At 36.8% G+C, this 27,125-nt stretch overlaps 1 protein-coding gene across 2 annotated transcripts in view; it reads left to right on the forward strand.

Moving 5' to 3' along the window:
- The window catches only part of triob (trio Rho guanine nucleotide exchange factor b), a 153,017-nt gene that overhangs the window by 82,872 nt on the left and 43,020 nt on the right, over positions 1-27,125 (forward strand). For both annotated transcript variants that reach the window (XM_079626370.1, XM_079626371.1), the window contains exons 13-28: positions 1,154-1,323; positions 3,170-3,344; positions 8,867-9,062; positions 12,441-12,607; positions 15,506-15,625; positions 16,309-16,500; positions 17,418-17,567; positions 17,690-17,804; positions 17,959-18,074; positions 21,023-21,145; positions 23,030-23,224; positions 23,352-23,467; positions 23,673-23,739; positions 25,387-25,496; positions 25,615-25,684; positions 26,646-26,735. In XM_079626370.1, the coding sequence (XP_079482496.1) occupies positions 1,154-1,323; positions 3,170-3,344; positions 8,867-9,062; positions 12,441-12,607; positions 15,506-15,625; positions 16,309-16,500; positions 17,418-17,567; positions 17,690-17,804; positions 17,959-18,074; positions 21,023-21,145; positions 23,030-23,224; positions 23,352-23,467; positions 23,673-23,739; positions 25,387-25,496; positions 25,615-25,684; positions 26,646-26,735 (2,172 nt within the window). The remainder of the gene's footprint in view (positions 1-1,153; positions 1,324-3,169; positions 3,345-8,866; positions 9,063-12,440; positions 12,608-15,505; positions 15,626-16,308; positions 16,501-17,417; positions 17,568-17,689; positions 17,805-17,958; positions 18,075-21,022; positions 21,146-23,029; positions 23,225-23,351; positions 23,468-23,672; positions 23,740-25,386; positions 25,497-25,614; positions 25,685-26,645; positions 26,736-27,125) is intronic.

Genomic DNA, 27,125 nt, shown 5'->3' on the forward strand with positions numbered 1-27,125 from the left:
AACGGCCTTTCCAAAACAATTTTTTTTAAATAAAAGGTAAAGCAACGATGTTAGACGATTTTGAAGTTGGAGGAGAAAATGAGATGTTTTTTGCCTTGCCCTACATTCCCCGCCTAGGTCACGCTTGACCTTTCCAACGTGATTACGTGATGCGTGATGTCGTGGACGTGCAAGACGAGCATTTGTGGTTGAAAGTATATATATATATATATATATATATATATTTTTTTTTTATGACGGATCGTTTGGCTTGATAAGACCCGATTCCTCGGCTGGGATCGTGTAGAGCCCTTTGAAGCTGCATTTAAACTGCAATTTGGTCCTTCAAACCGTTGGTCCCTGTTGAAGTCCACTATACGGACAAAAATCCTGCAATGTTTTCATCCAAAAAAGTAATTTATTTTCGACTGAAAGAAAGACACAAACATCTTGGGTGACGTGGGGGTGAGTAAATCATCGGGAAATGTTCATTTTGAAGTGAACTAATCCTTTTCATTCATTAATTTATCTTATTTTTAAAAAAAATTGTAATGTGTTCACTTTCAAAGATGAAAGTATAATTGTTTTCCTGAATATTATGTAACAGGTATTATTTATAGGCACAGTATTTGAAGATGTACTCGGAAAATACAGGACAGGTTGTGTACATTCATGACATACTTAATACGAACAAACAATGCTCTCTTTAATGCTCTCCATATGGCGTAATGTTAGCCATCTGCTATCTGTATCAGGCTGGTTTATGCAGACATCTTTGTTTCTGAGAGTGTGTTTCATAACGGGGTGAGTAATGATAAAGGGTTGAAGGCTGGAGTCTTGGAAAAAAGAGAAAGCTGGAGATGGAAAAAGACAATGGGGAGGTGTGGAAGGACTGAGCGTGGCCTGCTGTGGCAAGAGATACACTCTTTGACATGCCAACACAGGCAGATGGCTAATCCTGTGAGCTATCACAAGACGAAGGCCTTTCACAGGAAATGACAACACCAGCCGTTCAGTGGCAGCCTAAGTGCGTCTGGCTGTTTGTCTCGTCATGTTGGATATTTAATTTTTAGAGCAGTTGTTATTAGTTTGAAGAGACCCATGGATCTACACAGATCATAACACTGTGAAGTTGCTAATCTGATTGGCTGGTGATGGTGTCATTCTTCTGCAGCTGTGGACGTGGTTGGAGGAACTTCAGAAGGAGTTGCTGGATGATGTTTATGCTGAGTCAGTCGAGGCGGTGCAGGAGCTGATCAAACGGTTTGGTCAGCAACAGCAAACCACCCTGCAGGTCACCGTCAATGTTATTAAAGAAGGAGAGGATCTCATCCAGCAGCTCAGGTACTGACCAGTGAGGAAACATTAGTTACGTGGAAAAAAGCGACGTTCACTTGTTGTCATGAGAAATCTGACAAACACAAACACACATGCACATCACGTAATGGCCACGGCATCCCTTTGACGTCTGTTGTATTAATTATAATTACTAAACTCTAACCCCACAGATGCTTTTTCCATTTTTGTGAATTTTTGTTCGATTATTTGGTCACTTTATAAAACTAGTGACCTTGTTGGGACCGAAAAACAATGCAGGTTTTTCAGGTTTTATTAATAGAGCAAATTTAGCAGGCTACAAAACCATGCAGATCACAAACACTAACAACTTACAAATCTGTGATTACAACTTATCTTATTTTGAAGGAAGTGTGGTGAAACTCCAGTAGATCTGTTACTTACTCTAACACGTCCATTATTCAGTTCTATATACTGAGATTTCACAATCTGCCCAAATTCACTGTAGAATATTTGCAAAACGAATCAATGTTGATGTTGCAACACCATACCAACACCAAGTATTTTGTTTATCGTTTTAATTATAAACCTATTTACAACATTGTTTCATTTATTATTATTTATTTATTATTAGTGAGCCACCTAACATTATTTCAACCATATTTTAGTGCTGAAGGTTGGTCACATGACAGCTGGTATAGTAAAAAAAAAAAACACCTTACCTACTGGTGTACACACAAAATTACATTTACAGTTTATCCATTTCAGTCAATACTTGTATAATGCTTTTCATAATACACATTGATTCGAAGCAGCTTTACAGAAAATCATGAACTTAATGTTTATAATAGATTTATATTCATGCCTTATACTGTAGTCGTATTATGTGATTATGTGATAATATAAAAAAGCAGTTCAAATGTTCTATATGGTATACAGTATATATCTCTTCGCATGAGCATATTGCATGTATGCACGTAAAGTTGGAAATACCTACATATCCAACTTAATATAGAGAGATGTGCAATAATACGATTTATATTTTGCAATAATATAAACATTCAAGCTGATTTTCTATATACTATAGTTTATTAAATATACCAATTACATTTTTTAATTGACACAGGGGCACATACACTGTTAAATAACACTAAATTAGACTTAATTAGACTTAGACGTTAATATGAGAACATAGAGCTACAACACCTGCTGTAAACCACACACATCATTGAATATGATTTCACTTTTCTAACTTTAGTTAGTGTGTAATGTTGCTGTTTGAGCATAAACAATATCTGCAAAGTTATGACGCTCAAAGTTCAAAGCAAAGGGAGATATTTTATTTTAAAGAAATACTAAACCCTAAAATTTACATAAATATAAACCCCGGGAATACGATTGATAGATTATCAAGACAGAATATGCTAATCAATGACTAGAAGATAACTACACAAAAGCTACATAAATTAACCAACTAACCATTCAGAAATGTTGTCACTTTTTCTTGAGTCTCTCCATCTTTTTGACTTCGGTTTGAACAATTTTTAGTGTGTCTGTGTGAGGTAAAAGCCAAGGACACAAGCTCTTGAAGCTCCGCCCCCTGTGACGTGAGCAGCAGCTCATTTGCATTTAAAGGGACAGACACAAAAATAGTGCATTTTTGCCCACCCTCAAAAAGTGACAACTTTAACATGCTATATAAACATATCTGTGGGGTATTTTGAGCTAAAACTTCACACACACACTCTGGGGACATCAACGACTTATTTTACATCTTGTGCCACCCCTTTAATTGATTCAATTCCTAATACACTTCATTGAAGTTAAATGGTATACCTCACTTAAGATCAGATCTTGTCTCTTGTCTCGTACATGCTCTTCTTTCTGACTGCAGAGACTCTGCGATCTCCAGCAATAAGACTCCTCACAACAGCTCTATGGCTCACATTGAGAGTGTCCTGCAGCAGCTGGACGAGGCCCAGGCTCAGATGGAGGAGCTGTTTCAGGAACGGAAGATCAAACTAGAGCTTTTCCTCCAGCTCAGGATCTTTGAACGAGATGCCATTGACGTGAGTCCACACTTTACAACATATCTGACAGTTCGACAACCCACTGATTGTGTTGTAAAGAATGGATCTTAGCAGTTAAGTCAAGCGGCAAAAATAGACCTATACGCACAAGATTAGTATGATATATATATAAGATATGACCCAGCACCTAAAATACTATCAAAACACTCCAAAAAGGCACACAGGAAACAAAAACCTTGAAAAAAATTATAAACGACCAAATCCTGGCCAAATCACAGAGATGCCGATTCACACGGGACTAAAATTATCACAAGACCTCTGTATTTTGGGGTAATACTAATCCCATGTGAATAGGGCTAATGACAGACAACTGAACAGGACTAAACACATGGCTTAAATACAAGGGAGCTAACAAGATAATTAACGTAACACACCTGAACTGAATACTGAAATCAAAATGTAACCATGGTGACAAACGGAGAGGGGACAGAGGAAGACAGGACTAATTAACAACTTAGAAGCTACCAAGGTACACAACACATAGAAAACCGAATAAAACAGAACATACATGTGACACTTTCTGTTTTGTTGCAAAATTCATTAGTTTGTATAGTCACAGAAAGTTTTTAAGCTTTTTCTAATTATCCTATGTCATGTTCATATTTTTGTATATTACTTGACCAGTGCAGTTTATAATTATGTTAACACATTAGTGTTTTTTGTGAACTTTTTTTTAGAATATAGAATATCAAATTTTCCTCACATCCAACAGTCATCCCTCCATGATTACATAAGTTTAAGTTTTCAGTACTGCGTCAATTGTGAGGTAGAAGGCTATATACCACGTGCTTTCTCATCCGTTTTGATCTGATCAAAGGAAGAAAGTGCTAAAAGACAAAATCCAGGAATCTCAGAGAATCTGAGCGGAAGCCTTGAGCAAAGACGAAGCCATCATGTCTGCTCTTCTCACAGCCTGCACCGTGAGTCATGGAGGTTTGTGTCTCTGGATATGTGAAAATGAGTCACACTTTTGTCAAAAGGGTGTTTAAGAAACCGACAGCTTTATCTAATCAATATCACTTTCACAGTAGCTCTATATCAAAGCTCTTAGAGTCAACATGAAACAACCTATTTAATAATTTTGGCTACTATGTACTAACATTTTAAATAGTCATTTAATACAATACACTTATTGTGTACATGCTTTTACACTACTTATATGTAAGTAATGGCATTCAATTGCATCTGTAATTCATATCTGTAATTACATCTATAATTACACTTTTGACTAGTGATGTGTGGCTCGCGGATATATCTATGGACAATGTGGATAATCCCTGGGTCGGGCGGGCCAAGTAATATCATTAATGATGGAAATATTAACATGTAAAAAGCATACTTTTTAATCCGGCACTAATTCGCAGACTCTCATTAAGCTACACAGTTGCGGGCTCCACTTGTAGCAATAGAGGCAAAACAGATCCGAGAGAAATTTCAAAGAGGAGAATTAAAAACAAAACAGAAGGAAGGAAATAAAGAAAAGTAGGTGGGAGTGTTTGAGAAGCTCTGTATGTATATGACAATAAACTAATAAAGCCTATATCCAGATTTGCTTGGGCTTTATAAAGATCATATTAGTTGATCTTATGCACAATTGCCGCTGATATGTTAGTTTGCACCGCAATATAGAAATTCAGATCTGTTAGATTTACATCACGTAAATTCACCCACTTTTCCCGAAATACATGGAAGTAATGGACGGGTGGACTGGGAGAAGATTAGAGTTAAACTGTATAGTTACATTTACAATGTATATCTGATATGAATAAAACACATCCTCAAATTATAATTGAACAGATTATTATTGTTAATTCCATAGACATCAGTGTGTATTTAACAAAGTTTAAATGTATGTTTTTGCTAGTACTTATGTGTATCTAAATCTCTGAAATCTAAAATAAATATTATGTGGTTAAAAACACTGAATAGTTATATATGTGACATATATGATATGTGACACACATTGACCGCGTCCATCTCTAGTGGGTGGCGGGTGGATCATTTATTTTTTACAGCGGATTCGGGTGACATTAGAGCTGATCTCTACTGTTGACCCTAACCTTACCCCTTAACCTATGCTTAAACATAACCATACTACAAAACCAGTCCATAACCCTAACCATATTCCACCTCAGTAGCGGAGGAAGTGTTTTGCAAAAAAACATGAACACAATAAGTATACATTTATAACAATTAATTATTTATTTTGCATTTTTTTTCTAACGTAAAGTTAAAGGCACCTAATATAAAGCTGGACCATTTTTGTAATACGACTAAGTGTTTAAGGATTAGATATGATGGGCTTTTTGTCCCTGCTGGTATGATGTTGTAACTACATTAGTATTCAGGCAAAATGTTTCTCCGTTGATGGCCAAGGAAGCTAATGCTTGTCAATGGAGACCGGCCTGACTCTCTGTACAAATTAAATGTACGAGAGTCTGGTAGGAACAGGCTATATCTTTCCCTGCCCTTCTCTAGCAAACTATGTGGACTCTTATTGTCAAATTCTGTTCGGTTTCCTTTAGTTTATATTTCCCTGTTCTGTTTAGTTTCAGTTTCCTTAGTTACTGATTACAGTATGTCATCATTTGTTTCTATATACGTATTACATATTATACGTTTTGTTCACCATGTATATATTCTACCTGATTTCATTGATTATCTGAGCCTGGCATGTTGGATTGCTACCACAGCATGACAGAATAACTTGCCCTCACAATGAAAAAAAAACGTACTACTGGCTGCTCATCCTCCTCCTGGAACAGGAGGAATGTTCTCTCTGGGATCACATGAGAGATTTTCTTGACATGGCTTACTACTCACTACCTGGACTGCTCTATCTGCATGCGTTATCGCAGAAGCCTCAACGAGAAATTCAAGGCATACCTGCCTCTCGAGTTTGTGAAGTACGTACGCCCGCATGGAACCCACGCTAGAGCCCACTCCCACTATGGAGCCAGAGCCAGCCAACATGTCTGTCCGTCCCGAAGCCAAAGTTGTCCCAACATACTACTATGTCCCCTCGGCTACACTCCGAGGCCAGAGCTTGTCACCAGAGTGTGTGTATCCTGTCCTGTCCATCCTAGAGCCATGAGCAGACCATTGGCTGATATATTTATGGTCCAAAGATCCAGGTCATACCCTTGACAGTCAACACTCCTCTGACAGTACTGTCCAGCTGTTTAGATGATCCAGGTCATACCCTTGAACACACTCCTCTGACAGTACTGTCCAGCTGTTTAGATGATCCAGGTCATACCCTTGTCCCCACCCTTGAACTCACTCCTCTGACAGTCCTGTCCAGCTGTTTAGATGGTCCAGTTCTGTCTGGAGTCCTTCTTCCTCCAATGTTCCCGCCAAGTCTTCAAGGTCCTGCATCCCACTCGGTCCCGCCCAACTCCACTTCACTGGCTCTGCCCAGTTCACTATCTCCGCTGTTGTCATCCAGCTCCTCGGCTCCACTTTCCAATCAAGCTCCGTCCAACTCTCCGGCTTCACCAGGCTCCTCCTTCCCTCCTTGGTCACCTTGGCCCTCACTCCCTCCGGCGTTGCTCTGGTCTGCTGATCCCCCCGTCGACCGATACCTCGGTCCCGCGAGCCAGCGGCTCCACCTTGAGCTTCCAAGCCATCAATGTCGCTCTGGTCCGTCGTCCTCTCTGCTCCACCTGGGTTTCCACATCTCCCGAATCTGCCTCCGTCGGTCGGTACCCAGGTTCTGCTGCGACTGTTAAACAATGCTCCACCCTGGCTCCTCCCTCCGTCGGCTCCGCTGTGGTGTCTCCCTCTACCGGCTCCTCCAGGTCCCTGTCTGTCACCAGCTCCTCGCTCACTTTCTAAACCCCCTCTTGCCCTCCACTGTTGTACTTTCAGTTACGGCGCGAGGACACACCTTCTGGGAGGGGGGAGTAAAGTCACATTTATGTTCTGTCATGTGGACTTTTATTTTGACATTCTGTTGTTTTTCCTTTAGTTCCTGTTTCCCTGCTCTGTTTAATTTCGGTTTCCTTGGTTATGTCCTCGTTCGTTTCTAAAATTACTGTATGTATTAGTCCCATCTGTGTGTCGTTTTATTCACCATGTATTTATTCTCCCTGTTTTGTTCTATTTGCTACTGGTTATCGTCTTAGTTTATATGAGGTGAGCTGTGTCTTCTGTTTGTTGGATTAAAAACAATTTCCATTGATTATCTGAGGGGTGCGTGTTGAATTGCTACCACAGCAAGACACAGTAAGCCCATCATTCTTTGCGATTGACCTTTGGTGGCTGTGTTGTGAATGTTTTGTTCATAGGAAACCCTATATGATGTAATCAGAGTCCACAAAACGAGTTTGCTTCTGTAGTAAAATTGATATCGCTCACTGTAACATAATCCAAAACAGATCAAGGAGTATCACATTCCACTTTTGAAGGTGCTCACGTGCCACTGATACTTTGCTGATAGATTAGGTAAAACCAAGACAAAGAGCATGTAAATATTGATGTCTTCACAGCCTGAAATCTGTACAAAGACAGCATAGGTGGATGTCAAGTATAACTTCCAGTATGTATGGGACGGTAGTTGACGATTGTTGATGAAGTCCTTCTTGTTACACTTAATGTTGTTACTCAGAGCAGGGCGGGTTGGAAATGTCAGTCAAGGCGGCAGGGTGCCAGAAGGTTCAGCTGTGGGTGTGTGATTTCCCAAACGCTGCTCCCACACGTTGAAGAACACATTTACTCCTTAAAGAAAATGGTTGTGTTCCTGCTCTAGTCGTCATCAACGCTTCACTCAGAACAACTGGGGAAAATGCTCATTTTGATTAGAGAAGGAGGATTTCTCAATCACACAGCAGTGCAGAGTGAGTGACTTTTGACAGGAGGAATGCGGGAGAATAAGTTGTCATGTCTTTAAACTTTACCAAATCGCTGTATCAATGACAACTGTTGTGTTTTTAGGAACTTAAGCACTGTGTTTTCACTTCTGTATTGTTATTGAGGAATAATTTAGTGAGTTGCATTGTAAAGGTTTTGAATATGCTCTTTATGAAGTGATGTTGGTGTGGATATTTGCTCATTTATTGGCTGAAGTGAACTGTTTGCCAAGCGCTTGTTCCCTGATTCATGTTGCTCCTGTTTTTACTCACCTGTTGTCAGGGCAACTCTTTATAGCCTATTAAGTTGTTCATTTCTCTTGCATGTTCAACATCATTTCTGGGAATGTTTTATTTTTAATAGCGAATATGCCTTCACAGCAGATTACATAAAAGTTCAACCCATGTATACCTCAGCCTTACATTCTTAGTTTTATCTTAATCTTAATTAATTATAATATGGTCAATTTACAGTACATGAATAATACATTTTTCGAATACTTTATTTGATATATTTTTAAATATTAAATACTGCTTCCAGTATTCCAAATACAGCATTTTCAGACTAATGAATTGAATGAAAAAGCGTGTTTGTTCAAGGATATGATTACTGATACCTTATGCATGCTTCATTATGGTGTTGTTGTGTAGGTGATCTCAGACCTGGAGTCGTGGAATGAGGAGCTGTCTCAGCAGATGAATGAGTTTGACACTGAGGATCTAACGCTAGCTGAGCAGAGACTGCAACATCACGCCGATAAAGCTCTCACCATGAACAACCTCACTTTCCATGTCATACACCAGGGCCAGGAACTCCTGCAGTACGTCACAGAAGTTCAGGCCTCAGGTGAGCACACATAAGCACTCATGGAAAACTATAGTAGTATCTAAATAACACTAAAATAATGTATTTAATACAAAATGAAGTAAAACGGTTATATTGTCAAATATTGTTCGAATTTAAAATAACAGTATTTGAATATATTTAAAAATTTAATTTGTCCCTGTGGTGGCAAAGCTGAATTATTTTAAATTGTGAAAACTATTTTTGTGGAAAATATGATATTATTATTATTATTATTATTTATTTATTTTATGATGATGATGATGATGATGATGATGATGATGATGATGATGATTAGAAAGTTTAAAAGAACAGCAAGTTTTGAAATCGAAATGACTGAATGACTGAAATACTAAATAATGGAGTAATTATGCTGAAAATGTTGCCATCACATGAATAAATTACATTATAATAATATTCAAATAGAAAACAGTTATTTTAAATAGTTATAATATTTCACAATATTACTGTTTGATCAAATAAACGCAACATTGGTGAGCATAAGAGATTTCTTTCAAAAAGATGAAAAAAAATCTTAACTATTCCAATCTTTTGAGCCGTAGTGTATGCATTTGATATCTGTCCAGCCGTCTTTGTATAATGTCTTTGTGAACCTCTGCGGTCACAGGATCACGTGAGGCATCAGAGATGTGTGTGTGTGTGTGTTAGTATGTCAGTCCAGAGCAGGCTTAAGGGGGAGGACAGGACGCAGCTAAACGCTAAACTCTAAAGCCAAACACAGCAGGTCCAACCAGACACCCAGCAACCCTCCCTCCCTTCCTCCCACCCGGCCCTGTAATCCTATAGACTCACACTGCCTAGCAAAATCACTGGTCGCACACACTCACAAGATTTGACATCTGACAGCACGCACAGATAGCAGAGAGCAAAAACGAATCCTCTTTTCACTAGCATCCTTTTGCGGAGGCACATATACAAACGCAAAGCTGGAGTACTCTCAGAGTTTTAGACCATTGCAGGTCTGGGCTACGGGTGTAAAATGTGAGTATGTCTGTGTGTGTGATAATGTGTGTGCTAAGACCCAGGTGTCTGCACTTCTGTATGCTGATTGTTTTATAGGTCAGTTATCAGTTTTGATGATTTAGCTTATGCTCATGGCATTCTACTGGAAAATTGGACTTTATTAAAGACAGCACAAAATCAAAATTGACCCCATGCATTTACTTCCTGCATAAATGTTCCAGGTTGTATTGTGTGCGAATTTTCAGTGCACATTTTTCTAAAATAGTAATAACTTTGTAAATGTGTCAAATGAAACTGATAATATCATAGCTGTCTATCTGCAACCCAATCAAATCCCTATACTGTACATAAAATCAAATATTCCAGCTGAATATTCACAATGTCCCATTACAGAAGGCAAATGTCATTTTGATGCCCTTGAAGCTGAAGTGTGTCATTTCTGCATCCGCCTCCTGTGCCTGCCTTGTCGGGATGCTCAAACAAACTGAGCAATTTTGATGGCGCCAAAGAGCTAAAGTGCGACTTAATTGTAAAGTTGTCCTTGCATATTTTAGTTCACCAAAAGATTACAATTTTGTTATCATTTACTCACCCTCATGTCATTTCAACCCTGTATTGGAACAAAAATAAATGAGACTTTTTAGGAAATGTACAATGGAAGTCGTCAACCAGAACTGTTCGGTTTTCAACATTCTTTCAAATATTTGCTTTTGTGTTCTGCAGAAGAAAGTCATACAGGTTTGAAATGACATGATGGTGAGTAAATGATGCCAGAAGTTTCATTTTTAGGATTGGAGAAAGAACAATTAGGATAATAATTCACCTGATTCCTTGTGAAATTCACATAAATTAATTAGGGTTAAGTTATAATAAATCAAATATGCGTGATCCTCCACCTCTCTCCTCAATGTTTATTGTGGCCTCTCTAATGCCTGTGTTCTTTAATCGGGTCTTTGTCTTGTCCAATTGATGTCTTGGCCAAAACTTACCGGCACTCTCAGGCTTGATAAGGTCCTCATACTAAAGTCTTCATATGGATTACCAACATCTCCTGCCTTTGCATGTGGTGCCATTTCTTATTTATTCAGTTGATTCTCTTTTCATTAATGTGTGAAAGATCCCAGCATTTATAAGTCAAACTTTTAGGGTGAAACTCGGAAAACCTGCCCATGTCATATGCAGTGTTGGTGAAAGTTAATTTTAAAAGTAATGCATTACAATATTGTGTTACTCCCTTAAAAAGTAACCAATTGCATTACTTAGTTACTTTTTTAGAAAAGTAATGCGTTACGTTAATTGTTTTCCCACCTGGGCTGGGCTTGTTTTTTTTATAACACAAAAGTTCTATTTTTTAGGCAAATGTAAAGACCCTTTCACACCAAAAGTGAAATAATAATCCTCAGGCTGAAGGAAATGTGTACAGTAGAGGAAATTACTTTTGCTTATTTAACTGAATCATCGAAGGTCAGAAGCAAGTACATTAGTCAATAAATTGAGATTAAATGCATACAAATTTATGTTTTATTTAACATATTTAGTTATTGGAGGTTTGCATAGTATTCTGATTCTGAATTTCACAGATTGTATTAATTTTGAGGAATATTGAATATTTTTTTGAGTGTGCAAGTGAGATGAGTAAATGCTCACATTTACTCTAGAACTACAATAAACACACACACACAACGCCTCTGCACTTTGATTTGTCTCAACAAGAGGACAGGAGAGCTGTCAGTCAATAAATGGGAAAACAAAGTAGCTTGCGTTACTTATTTGAAAAAGTAACTCATATATTTTGATGTACATTTTAAAAGTAATACATTACTTTACTAGTTACTTGAAAAAGTAATCTGATTACGTAACTCAAGTTTCTTGTAATGCATTTCCCCACAACACTGGTCATATGCCATTAAATAAAAAAAGAAGAAGAAGAGAAGAAAATATAAATTTTTATTTTATGCATATTTTGTATTATTTTTGCGTTTTTAATTGTCATTATTCAGTCTCAGTGATGATTCTGAATGAATGTATATCAGTGTTATTTTAGTGTCATGATATGCTATTATAGTTGTTGGTAATATTTAGAATTTTAGAAGACAGACAGACAGATTTTTTACTGTATGAAATTATATGACCTAAATATGTTTGTGTCAGGTTTTTGAAAGCGTCACATAAAGGAAAACAACCAAATCCATTTTGACAAAAGCTCAATTTATTTCTCTCTCTCTCTCTCTCTCTCTCTCTCTCTCTCTCTCTCTCTCTCTCTCTCTCTCTCTCTCTCTCTCTCTCTCTCTCTCTCTCTCTCTCTCTCTCTCTCTCTCTCTCTCTCTCTCTCTCTCTCTCTCTCTCTCTCTCTCTCTCTCTCTCTCTCTCTCTCTCTCTCTCTCTCTCTCTGTGAAGGTGTGGAGTTGTTGTGCGACCGCGACGTTGACATGGCGACGCGGGTTCAGGATCTGTTAGATTTCCTGCATGAGAAACAACAGGAGCTGGACGCAGCCGCAGAGCAACACAGAAGACACCTGGAGCAGTGTGTGCAGCTCCGACACTTACAGGCCGAGGTCAAACAGGTAACATCTCACTGTCCACACACTCAAGAACTCACTCAGGCACTTACATTTACATTTCAGATCATGATGCAGCTTTCTCAGCTGAGAACAGAACAACCACTGTATGATTTGATACTGCCATAATTAATATGTCATGGTTAATTATCCAATAGAGGTTTTTTATTTTTGAGGTGGGAATTTCCTCTGTCTGTACCTGTGCAGTGACTCATGGGTAATGAATGTAGGCTAAACCGAGGCTGAAAATCTGACATTGCCTTGTACACCTTGTTACATATCTTAGGTTTGTTACATTGTCTCGCAATGTACGTTTCTTTTTTGTGTGATGTAACTGATAGGCGGTGTCTCCTTCCAGTAAACAATGATATTAAGCTCATAATATTTTAGGCAGTGTCATTTCTTTCACTAACAAAGATACATGATTCATCGGGGGTTAAAGAAAAACGTGTTTTTCACCACTCGCATAGTGTATTATTGAATTAATATTTTTAATTGAACATTGACATTTATAACATAGCTAATAGTTGTTCAAAGCAATCTCTCCAACAAATATTGTACCATATTCTGTTTATAAAAAAATAAATAAAAAAAATCAGATTTTAAAATTACAGATTTATTTTTAATATTCTGAAAGATTCTTAGACTGCTTTAAAGACATCGCATCATATTTCAAAATGGCTTCACATTAACAATAAATTGTATTTTATATGATTAATGTCATATTTTTAAGTATGATGATTTCGTTATAAACGTGGTGATTACCTCTAAGGTGGACAGCTAACCTAATAAATGATATTGACCATTTGAATCTAACCATGTCAAGTCAAGAAATGAAGATGTCAGTTTATTATTATATAATATATAAATAATATAATTATAATATATATATATATAATAATATTCAATTGCTAGACGCTTGATTTATATATTTGCATATGTATTAGTGTTTGAACTACTAACTACCGATCCTTTAAGCATTATTTAATGTTTGTTAACAACTTGTTAATACTGCCATTTTAATATTTAAATATCAGTGTTAATAGTTGGTCCGTTTTGAGTGGCGGATCTGATTTCATACAGGAGCTAACGGAAAAACTAGGCCAGAAGGAGCAGCTGGTAATCTCATTTCATCCTTTTATTTATTTATTTTATTATTCTATATTTATTTTTGTCTGGACTGCTCTAGAGGAAAGGACTGATTAGAGATGTGGAGGAGCCGTGTGGTTTTAGGAGTATTTTAGTGGGTGTGTGGTGGTTAGTAGACATGTAATCATGTTTTTTGACTTTACAGGAAAAATTTGCGCCTGTGTGGCAGTTTTCAGTGTGTTTATTTACGTTTATGCAAGAAACATAGTTGTGTTATCTGTCACTGTCGGTGTATCAGCGCTAAAGCAGGTGTGTAGAGTGTGAGTCAGTGTGTCAGGAGACAGCTTGGAATTTAGACCTGAAGGTGGAGTCAGAGAACACATCTGTCAGTACCAAATATTTCTCACTTTCCCACTGATGCAATCTCTCTGTTTACAGCACACTAGACGTTGCCTCAACTCATTTCAGAAAACAGCACTTTTTGAGTTACTGTAAAAGACATTGTACACCATTTTCCCTCTTCTGCCCATTTTAGTCACGGTTTCCCGCACAAAACCAAGAATTAACTTCTCCCTCTAACTGACCTTTAAAATGAAACAAGCTGTGTTTTTTTTTTTAATAGTGCCCTTAATATTTCAATATGTAATTGACCTCTTTTTTATTTGGCTAACCTTTTTACAAATGAAATGAGTACCAGTGACCTTAACTTCTGAATACTGTCACTTAATTCTGAATAGGCATTGATTATGTGTAGACTTCAAACATTTCTTTCAGCCAAGTGTAGTACACAGAGTTAACTCTATCTAAAGGCCCCCTAAAATATAGTTATTTATCTTTTAAAATAACGTTGTTGTTTTAGTATAAAACATATATCTTTTAGTATAAATATGTTAGCCTTAAGGTTATGAATAAGCTGGTGTGTTCCAACACAATGACAAAATTCGCATTTAGGAGATACATTATAAGCTTTCAAAACTTAATGTCTCACTTCCGCTAAAATGGATCACAGATTTTTACAACCGCAGACATCAGCTTCTCATCACATCTTCTGTCCAATCAAATGCTCTCTAGAATCTAAAGCTCCGCCCCCTATGCTATGAATAATACCACTTGGCCAAAGCGACCTTTGACACGTCACAGAGCAATAGGGGCAGGAGATGTGTGTTCGATTGATCAAACGCTCATGTTGTATTCCGTTTTCCAACTGTACGTTGGTTGAGAATGAAATGGCTAGAGTTTATTCACACTTCTTCTATTGAATACAACGTATCATCAGCGCTCGGATTCGCTTCCATGGTCCTGTCAAGTATGACTTGCAGTCTGTGAGGTAAACTAAACGCCATTGGCTATTTGAAAAGGGGGAGGAATAATAAAATATGTCTTGCCTTAGCTTCCTGTTTCAGAGGAAATGACATCAAAGCATCATACAAAGCTGCGCGTTCCAAGGCTCTTCAGTCTTTGACATACTTGACGACGTTACAAATCCATTCTACAGAACCCTGAAGTCTGTAGATTCTGTCTGGGCCTGGTCAAGTGTTAAAGGGGTCGTATTATGTCCTTTTAAAAAAAAATCTGGTCTAGAAGAATAGGTTTTCATGCTTGAATGTTAAAAAAAAAAAAAATTATTTTATATATATATATATATATATATTACATTATTGCAGCACCTCTCTTCCCAGTCTTTCAGTAACGCTCATAACGGTCCTGTCTCTATGAAGACCGTCCTTCCAAAAAGTGCAGAACGCTCTGATTGGCCGACTAAACTTATAGTCCATGGCATGCCCCCTTTAAATCCTTTGGTTATGTGTGTTTCAGGTGCTGGGCTGGATCCGAAATGGGGAGTCGATGCTCAATGCAGGTCTCATCACAGCCAGTTCCCTGCAGGAGGCGGAACAGTTACAGCGAGAACATGAGCAGTTTCAGCATGCTATTGAGGTACCAAAAAACAACACGTACACATACAGGTGAAACTCGAAAAATTAGAATATCGTGCACAAATTCATTTATTTCAGTAATTCAACTTAAAAGGTGAAACTAATATATTATATAGACTCATTGCATGCAAAGTGAGATATTTCAAGCCTTTATTTGTTGTATAATTTTGTTGATTATGGCTTACAGTTTATGAAAACCCCAAATTCTAAATTAGAATATTGTGAAAAGGTTTTCATAGCCATAATCATCAAAATTATAACAAATAAGGCTTAAAATATCTCACTTTGCATGTAATGAGACTGTATAATATATTTGTTTCACCTTTTAAGTTGAATTACTGAAATAAATGAACGTTTGCACGATATTAACATTTTTCGAGTTTCACCTGTAGACATACTGTTTTTGTTTTGCTTTGCTTTGTTGTTTTGTTGTGTTTTATGTTATGTTATGATATGATATGATACATTTTTTTTCTTTTTATTATTATTTGTTTTGTTTAGATTTTTTTTTTTTTTTCGTTTTGATGTTTTCTTTCGTCTTGTTTTTTGTCTTGTTTTGTTTTGCTGTAACTTATGCTAGTCAGCGTGTCTTGCACTAAAAACAATTGTCATTTTCTTTCAATTTTGGTCATTTTTGCTTTCTCTTCTTGTTTTCACTTTCTCTTTCATTGTCCTTCTCCGCAGAAAACCCATCAGAGTGCACTGCAGGTGCAGCAGAAGGCAGAGGCTCTGCTACAGGCCAATCACTACGACATGGACATGATCCGTGACTGCGCGGAGAAGGTGGCGTCTCACTGGCAGCAGCTCATGCTTAAGATGGAAGACCGCCTCAAACTGGTCAATGCCTCGGTGGCTTTCTACAAGACATCAGAGCAGGTCAGTGAGCTTGTCTTGATAGTGATCCTGTGATGGTTTGACCTCAGTCTCTCATTTATTTTAGCGCTTATGTCTATAGTATGTCCAATGTTTAAAATTTTGTTTGTTTAATGTTTTTTTTTAAAACATTAAAAAACGTTTTCTAAGTTAACTCAACATTGTGGACATAAAAAAAAGCATATTCATAGAATTTAGCTAAATCCTACTTGTAGTGTAGTGGGAATGTATAAAGGTACAGTAAATCATGTGAATTACATAAAATGTTAAATTGTGAAATACTTTAATAGTTATGCGATAAAAAGCTAATATTAAGACATACTGTGTTATAATTATGACATGTTTAATTTAATTTACACATTTAGAATTCATAATTATGATATAAATCAAAATGATGTTATGATTATAAGACAAGTCAAGTCAAGTCACCTTTATTTATATAGCGCTTTTTACAATACAGATTGTATCAAAGCAGCTTCACAGTGACAAAATGAAAATAATACAACAAAGTTTGTTTCTAGAAGAAAATTGCGTCATCGTCCACCTTAAGTAAGGCAGATAATAATAATATTGTTGAATATTAAATGTCTCCAACCAAGCAAGCCAAAGCCAAGTCAACAAGTCAAAATTATGACAATAAGTTCTACTGTCTTATAATTATGATATGTTTAATTTGAATTTATAAATGAAAAATTCATAATTATGATATAATTATAAGATAAAAAGTCAAAATTATGACAAAGTTCGTTTTTATCTCATAACTATGATTTAGTCATGTATAATTTCCACTTTTTGTCTCATAATGTTTGCTTATGTCATAATCATGATTTGCCAAATGTGAAATGTGGCGGAAATGTGATTTTGCCTTTAAATATCTGAATAATACTGTCTATTTTTACCTACATGTGTGTGTTCTGCAGGTGTGTAGTGTGCTGGAAAGTTTGGAGCAGGAATACAAACGAGAGGAAGACTGGTGTGGAGGGACTGATAAACTGGGACCAAACTCGGAGTCTGATCACGTGACTCCCATGATCAGTAAACACCTGGAGCAGAAAGAGGCCTTCCTCAAGGTACCGAGCGCACACACACACGCACTCAGGTTCTCAAGTAGCGTTCTGATCAAACTTTTTGTGCGAATTTACACATAACTGACTCTTTTCTTCTCTCTCTCTCTCTCTCTCTCTCTCTGAAGGCATGCACACTAGCCAGACGCAACGCCGATGTCTTCCTCAAGTACTTGCACAGAAACAGCGTGAACATGCCGGGAATGCTCGCACATGTCAAAGCCCCTGAACAACAAGTCAAGAGTAAGACCACATCCTCATTTTGTGATTGGTTTAAAGGGCCACAATTAGGACTGAAGTTGAACCATTATTTGCTTTTTGATTTACATGATTTATTGTCATGAATCCAGGGTTCAGGTATTTTCTGTGTTTCTGATTCTGTCCTTGTGTCCTACAGACATCCTAAATGAGTTGCTGCAGCGGGAGAACCGGGTTCTGCACTTCTGGACCATGAGGAAGAGGAGGCTTGACCAGTGTCAGCAGTATGTGGTGTTTGAACGCAGCACCAAACAGGTCAGTGCCAGTGTGATCCAAAAGAATCTGCCTTTTAGCTCAGCATATAGTCAGGTCCAAACTGTGGTCAAGTACTACAACACCCACCAACTTAGACAGAGGTTAGGTTTGTGAGGAGGCGCATCTAATGCCGGGCTCAGACCAAACGACATTTCAGATTATGTGATTTTGACAATTCTTGTGTCGTGGACAAGACTACACCTTGCTTTCAACCAATCATCGTGGAGCGTAAACAAACAATGGCTACCGATGCGGCGTGTTTTCTACTGGCTGTCTTGTCACCAGTAAAGCCCCAAAAATAGAACGAAAACCTGGCAGTGGACACGTTCCTGGATAGCATGGAGAGGACTGTACAGGTGAAACTCTAAATATTTGAATATTGTGCAAAAGTTCATTTATTTCAGTAATTCAACTTAAAAGGTGAAACTAATATATTATATTGACTCATTGCATGCAAAGTGAGATATTTCAAGCCTTTATTTGTTATCATTTTGATGATTATGGCTTACAGTTTATGAAAACCACAAATTCAAAATTATAATATTGTGAAAAGGTTTTCATAAACTGTGAGCCATAATCATCAAAATTATAACAAATAAAGGCTTGAAATATCTCACTTTGCATGTAATGAGTCTATATAATATATTAGTTTCACCTTTTAAGTTGAATTACTGAAATAAATTAAATTTTGAACAATATTCACATTTTTCGAGTTTCACCTGTACAATCATCCAAGGAGAACTTTAGCTAAAATATCCATGAATCTTGCCTCCGTTGCATAAAAGCACCAATACCATTGTTTCTCTCTTTCGTTTCACCATGTTTGAAGCTGTATATGGAAGAGCTTCTGTGCTCCTATTGGTCAATGTCACAGATGTGATGGAACTATTTGTGGAGGACTGAAAAAAAAAAAAAAAACACTTGCTAGTTTTTCTGTTGTTATGTCCTGTCCCATAGTAAGGTACTATGTCTGTTGTTATGCCCTGAAATGTTGGCGTCAGTTGTCATTCACTATCACACACACTATATGAGATAAAACGATCGATTGTTGCGTCCTGATGTCCACGACTCTAGGTCAAACAGGTTGTGCCAAAATCGGCTGATATCGTGTAGTCTAAACCCGGCATGAGTGTGAAGTTGTCAATGTCACAACACTCTCTTGCTTGTACAGATATAACGAAAATTAAAGTGAAAAATGCAATTTCTGAATTTCTGTAAAAGTATTGCTTTACAGAAAATAAAGAAGAACAAATCATAAGGGAAATAAATATTTCCTTACAAAGGCTTACTGTACGCTGACCATTGATTTGGGCAACTAATCAAAATTAAGATCTATTAATAGTAAAGTACTGTTGTCATGCCGTCCCAAAAACAGGGGGAAAGGAAAAATGAATAGTACAGGATATTGCTATTTATTATTATAAAAAAAAAATACTGTTTTATCATAATTATGACTTAGTATCTCATTATTCCGACTGTAACTCATGACTTTTTATGTCGTAACATCGACTTATGCCAATTATGTCCATTTAGAATTTTTTATATATTTTTTGTTGTTATCATTTTTAGTAGTAGTTATTATTGTTTCCTTTTCAAAAGCTAAATTACAGTTGCAATATTTTACATTTTACAATATATATTTGACAATCCTAGTGCATAAAAGTGACAGACAATGATCATTTGTAGCATAACCTCAGCTTGGCAGGTACTTAAACAGATTTCAACAATATTTTTTTTTATAAACTCATACGTATATACATAGACAGATGTAATCCACCCACATATCATTAATCATAGTGTTGCACTTACGTTCTTCTGAAAGTAAAAAGATCTGACATACTGGGAAAGCATGGTGCTAGACACCAAGGTCATGGGTTCAATTCCCAGGAACCAGACATTATGATTTTTAATGCGTCATACGTCGTGTTAGTGTCTGCAACATGCTTACATGTCATTTTTCAATTAAATGTCTCAGACCCGTGCACCCTGACTTCAGAATCTTGCACAAATTCAGCCAAACAAAGTAGAGCTTGTAATTTTGAAAAGCTTTTATGCGTCATTAATGTAATCTTAGGCTGACACTAGCATTATGAACATTTAATAGATTTAAAATTTGAATAGTGTAAGAAACTCTCGTCTTTCTTCAAACATCAGCTCCACAGACATAAATTCATTCTCAAGAAATTCAGTTCAACCCTACCGTCTATTCGAGATCACATTATTTGATGTCATACAGAATTGACTAGAAGCTGCCGCAGACCACAACAAGTATTTCTGGAGTCTCAAATAACAGAAGCACGTCAGGTCAAGTGTTCAGTGGTTTGCGTGACTGCTATATAAACTTGACAGAAGTCAACTGTCATGTATCACAACCTTCAAAAACGTTCTGTCTATAAAATAACCGAAATGGTATCAAGTTGCATAATTACAGAGTGGAAGTCTGTGGTACTGGATGGAGTTTCTCTCTTCGTTTTCACATTTAAGCATTCAGGACGGACCATGCGGTTTTCTTCTGTAGTTGTCTTTTTTTTTTTCTCTTTGAATATTAGTATTACTTTGAGGTTGCACACAATGCAACCCAAACAATCAAACCATTCTGAACCATTCACAAAACTATTCTGAAATTGGTTACTTTTAAAAAGACATGAAAATGTGTGTTTCAAAATGAGCAAGAGCACTTTTAAAGATCTCCCTCCCTCTTGTGGACAAATGAGAGTATAACATATACACACGGGTCTATACACTGGCTTATTTAGATATCCGTGTCCGCCCGGACTTCCCTTTGACATCTATTGTTAATAAAAGCTAATTATAGGTTCGATGAACTAAACCTAACCCTGAAATACAACTTGAAGACAACTTGTTTTGTCCCTTTACTGGTATTCTTTTGAAGCCGTGAAGCCAACACACATGCACATATTCACATCTTTTTTTACTGTTTTCTGTAGGCTTTGGAGTGGATCCATGACACAGGAGAGTTTTACCTATCCACACACACCTCTACAGGCTCCACTATACACCACACACAGGAACTGCTGAAAGAACATGAGGAATTCCAGATTACAGCCAAGGTATGTCTCAAATATATATATGATAAGATGGTGTATAAGGGCGGTGTATTCGTTTCACCCAGAAATTAAAATGTATTTACTCACCCTCAAGCTGTTTCAAATCTGTTTGAATTTCTGAATTGAAAAAAATATGTTTTGAAAAATGTCTGTAACCAGACAGTTGATGGACCCCATTGACTTCCATAGAAGAAAATATATATACTATGAAAGTCAATGGGGTCCATCAACTGTATGTAACCGACATTCTTCAAAATATCTTCTTTTGTGTTCAGCAGAGGAAAGAAATTCATACAGGTTTGAAACAACTTGAGGGTTAGTAAATGATGACAGAATTTACATTTTTAAGTGAACTATCCCTTTAATGTCTATAGAGTGCTATTTTACGTAATAGAGAGCAAAGCTGTTTTGTTAATACTGAAAATGCCCAACAATCATGGCATTAAAGCTTTTACTCTATGACTCTATGGATGACGTTCCCTCATAGGATCCCGTGACCATGTGGTCATGTTTTTATTATATCAAACCGAATTTTAAGTAGGAACTTCCATGAAAAGGAAGTTGTGATAGTATTTTTATTCCCTGTTTTAACGGATATGTGAAATGGCTTCTCAAACTAGAAAAAAATATATTGGGCGGGACTTGATTTACGTCCATCAGGACTTGATTGAATCGTGGGATCGTTGTGGTTTTCTATTGGTCGACCCGCATTCGTGCAAGTAAAAATGTCATCAAGAGAAGAGAAGAGATGTCGCTGCCAGAGGGAGTGGAAGCTATTTTGATTAAAGATGAAAGATTAAGAGGGTAATGGATAAATCATTATAATACATTTTGCAATATTACATAAAAAAAATAAAAAAAAAGATTTGTCAGGTGATAATACAGGTAAAAATAAAAAAATGAGTAAAAAATTACAACATTTTCATTTTGGGTGAACTATTCCTACACCTTCATCCAAAGTTCATACAGGTTTGAAACAACTTGAGGGTTAGTAAATGATGACAGAATTTACATTTTTAAGTGAACTATCCCTTTAATGTCTATAGAGTGCTATTTTACGTAATAGAGAGCAAAGCTGTTTAGTTAATACTGAAAATGCCCAACAATCATGGCATTAAAGCTTTTACTCTATGACTCTATGGATGACGTTCCCTCATAGGATCCCGTGACCATGTGGTCATGTTTTTATTATATCAAACCGAATTTTAAGTAGAAACTTCCATGAAAAGGAAGTTGTGATAGTATTTTTATTCCCTGTTTTAACGGATATATATACAAGTGAAATGGCTTCTCAACTATAGCTTCTGAACTATTCCTACACCTTCATCCAAAGTTCATCCTAAAACTGTGATTCTTAGCATGTTACAGGTTTATAAAACTCACAATACACCTCCCAGATGATGTTTACACTCTGACTGGGGACATTTAATTTAATATTCAACAATATTATTGATCTGACTGCATTTACACCATTATATGAGAACTGAACTGTGCTGAACAATGACATCACGGTTTTCTCCAGAGTGGCTATATATATATATATATATATATATATATATATATATATAAATTAACTATATTTATAACTTTTTACAACAAAAATTAAACATCAGTGAGCTTACTTAAGCTGGACTATGACGCTATTTTCTTCTAGAAACAAACTTTGTTGCATTATTTCCTGTTGTCTCTGTATAGCTGCTTTGAAACAATCTGTATTGTAAAAAGCGCTATTGAAATAAAGGTGACTTGATCTGTGGAATCACTGCAGCGCTCTCTCTCTCTCTCTCTCTCTCTCTCTCTCTCTCTCTCTCTCTCTCTCTCTCTCTCTCTCTCTCTCTCTCTCTCTCTCTCTCTCTCTCTCTCTCTCTCTCTCTCTCTCTCTCCCAGCAAACCAAAGAGCGGGTAAAGTTGTTGATCCAGCTGGCTGATGGTTTTTGTGAGAAAGGCCACGCCCATGCGAGCGAGATTCAGAAATGGGTCGCCTCGGTGGACAAACGCTACCGTGACTTTTCCCTCCGCATGGACAAGTACCGTTCCTGTCTGGAGAAAGCTCTCGGCCTGTCCACTGACTCCAACAAAGCGGTGAGAGAGGGCTGTGAGTGTGTTGAGTGTGGATGAACCATATCTTCGCTGTAAGAGTCATTAACCATGTTAATCTATGAAAGAACGGTGATTTCTGACCATTAAAACATCTCTTTGGGGGTTTCAGAGTAAAGATCTGCAGTTGGACATCATCCCAGCCAGTGCTCCTGGTGCAGAGGTCAAACTCAGAGACGTCAACCATGAACTCAATGAAGAGAAACGCAAATCGGCCCGGAGAAAAGAGTACGTCTTTTAAACCTGATTATATGATAACAAGCCAATGGCAAAGTCCAACTTTTAGTTATTTTGTTTTGTGTGGAAACGCCCTTGAATATTCATACTAAAATAAACATCTCAATGTTTTATACCAGATTGAAACCCCTCCCAGATGCATTGTGCTTTCAAACTAATGTTGACAATAGGTCTCTGTTGCATTGCCCTCTTTCAGGTTTATAATGGCGGAGCTCATTCAGACCGAGAAGACATACGTGAGAGACCTGCGGGAGTGTATGGATGTAAGTGTTTTTGTCACGATCTGCTCCGTACGGACCGACATTTCGAGGGCGTGGTACACCAATGTCCACTTTGGACAGATCACAAAAGCCCTGTGCTATAAATGTATTCACTGCAGTTCAGCCCAAAAAACAATCCAGTTTGTCCAAGAACCGCTACTGTTTGATCTCATAAAAAGATTGAGTGTCATTAAAACACTGACCATGTTTATATGCATCATTTTTTAATCCAAATGGGAATATTCATGCGCTTTGGAATACACATGTAATCATATTCCTGAAAATAATACATGTGCATTGTTTTTCCTCTATTATTTTCAGGGAAAGACTGTCAGTGATTCATTTGTTATGATGCATTTTAGTAATTCTGCACAGTAATTTAATCAGCTCATTTATTCTCATTCACGTCTAGGACAGCAACATGCAAAAGCAAAATCTGAAGTTCATCTCCAAGGGTGCTTTAACCCATCTGTTTATTGATTTATGTATATCGTATGTTCCTTTAATTTCTTGTTCTATTATAGCACCCAGAATTACTTTTATTACGTTAATATTCAGTTACTTTGTATATTTTGGATAATATTGTGTTTATGACCCAGAATTCTGATTAATACAGGTATGTTCACCCCAAAAAAAATTATATCATTAATTTCTCACCCTCATGTTGTCTCAGAGCTTTCTGTCCCTGCATTGACAGCCTATGCAACTACAGCTTTCAAACCCTAAAAAGACAAAGACATCATACAAGTAATCCATGTGACTCCAGTGGTTTATCCTCAATTTTATGAAGCAACATGAGAACGCTCACGAGAACGCTTTCACGAAAGCCCCACGACGCATGCGTGTTGTTTCTGCGTGAACAAAACACTCGTGTCGCTTCATAAAACTGAGGTTAAACCACTTGGGTCACATGGATTACTTTAATGATGTCTTTACTACCTTTCTGGTGCTTAAAAGTGGCAGTTGCTTAGGCTGTCAATGAAGCTCTCAGATTTCATTAAAAAGATTAATTTGTGGTCCGAGTTTAGAACGACATGAGGGTAAGTAATTAATGACAAAATATTTGGGTGAACTAACCCTATAAAATAAATAGCAAAACTGTAAAACATGCTCAACATGGTCAATTTTTAATTTCTTAATAAATGGCCTGCTTTATTTAGTTTTTGGGACACATTAATTTGAAGACAAAAGCATAATCAGTGTTGTTTTCGTAATAATTTTCATCAAATTAAAGTAAATTTGATGACAATTATTATACTGGGAGAATGTTCTCCACTTCAGGAATTACTTTTATTTTCTGTTGACATAATTAAGGCTGTGCAGGTACGAAAAATTGGTAACACTTTATTTGAATCCTACCCTAACCCTATAGTAAATAAATGTAGTTGCTTAATATTACTCAGTGCTTAAATATATAATTACACTGTAACAATGACACCTTAAAATAAAGTTTAACCGGAAATTTGTATTAATATCAGAGCCAACTATTCCTATAAAGAAAAGTCCATATTTCCATATTTCCCATTTCAGAACTATGCAAACTGAATTATAGAAGGTGTCTTTCATTGTTTAATAGCATTAGTTTATCACATTGTTGTAAAGAATTCTAAATTCTAAGTGTGTGTGTGTGTGTGTGTGTGTGTGTTTCAGACTTATCTGTGGGAGATGAGCAGTGGTGTGGAAGAGATTCCCCCAGGGATTGTCAACAAAGAGCACATCATCTTTGGCAACATGCAAGACCTATTAGAGTTCCATCACAAGTCAGTGAACCAATGAACTGCAGTTTTATTGAAATTTTTATTGAAAAACTGCAGAATTATTGAATTGTAATTTTCTTTACTTACCATTTCCCTATGCCATACTTTGTCCTTTCCTCAGCATTTTCCTTAAAGATTTGGAAAAATATGAGCAGCTTCCAGAGGATGTGGGTCACTGTTTCGTCACATGGGTGAGTGTGTCTCTGTGCTAGAGATAATCTGATCAAGAAGTGCACTAGACTAGTCTAGTGTAACATTATGTTGACATTAAATCAGATTATCAAAACACGTATCTGGGTTGCACTGTATTTTACAGCACATACACTTACAGTTTACATAGAAAGAATAATACTGAGTAATATACAGTACAGTAAGGTAACTTTTTGGACTTCAAAATTGGTTAAATTTTGGTTTAGTGTTTAGGGTTAGTACCTAGTTATTATACTAAGTACATACTACTTACACTACCTTTCAAAAGTAGGGTCAGTAGATTGCTTTTAAAGAAATGAATACTTTAATTTAGAAAGGATGCATTCAATTGTATTAAACACTTTTTGCTTGAGCACCAAATCAGCATATTAGAATGATTTCTGAAGGATCATGTGACACTGAAAGCTGGAGTAATGGCTGCTGAAAATTCAGCTTTGCCCTTTGCCATCACAGGAATAATATGTATTAATATATCTTAACTGTATTTGCTTGAATAAATGCAAATATTAAATTATTAAATAGAAACCTTGCTGATATTTAAACTCACTCAGTACTGTAAAACAAAGTGCCACCAATATCTGTAACTGTCAAAAGCAGCTTATGGACTATTGTAACTGTAACTGATTGTAACTGATTCCCTTATATTATTGGTACAGTGGTACAGTAAGGGAAAATAACAGGTTCTCATCAATATAAGCAATTATTGATCGCATCTTTGAAACTATCACAGCTAATTGCTTCACACAAATATTTATTTCACTAATCTCTTGAAGTGTCTCTTGAATCAGCATTTATTTAAAACGTTCTGATAATAGTTATTACTTTAAAAGAGACTCCAGTTATTATAAATGGGGGGGGGGCGGGGTGAACATATTTGGGTTCAAAATGTTTTAAAAAATGATGTTTTATATGTTTAAATGATTTGCTGTTGATGATTTTCAGGCGGATAAGTTTCAGATGTACGTGAATTACTGTAAGAACAAGCCTGACTCCACTCAGCTGATTCTGGAACACGCAGGGCCCTATTTTGATGTGAGTACCAAGCAAAACTAATCATACAATACTTTACATAAATATTATTAAAGGGCATATGATTCTGTGTAAGTATCCCCTTTATACACTTGAATCAAGGAAGTTCCGTTTATTTATTCAGATTATACAACACTTTTTGTGTGTATTTCACAGAGAATGTGGGTGTTTATATGAATATGTATGTGACATTGTGTATTTGCCATAGTATTATCGTGTGTCTCCATTAATGTGTGTATGTATTTGAGTGTGTGTGTAAGGTTTCTGTGGTCTGTTGAGCAGTTCTGTTCTTGATCTGGTAGGTGGAGGTCTTAGAGAGAGGGGGTGTGTGTCCTGTGTGTTTGGCGGGGTTATGATGCCTCACTGTTAAACTGTTGCCAGGCGATCAGAACA

The sequence above is a fragment of the Phoxinus phoxinus genome (assembly GCF_949152265.1).
Source record: "Phoxinus phoxinus genome assembly, chromosome: 10".
NCBI lineage: Eukaryota > Metazoa > Chordata > Actinopteri > Cypriniformes > Leuciscidae > Phoxinus > Phoxinus phoxinus.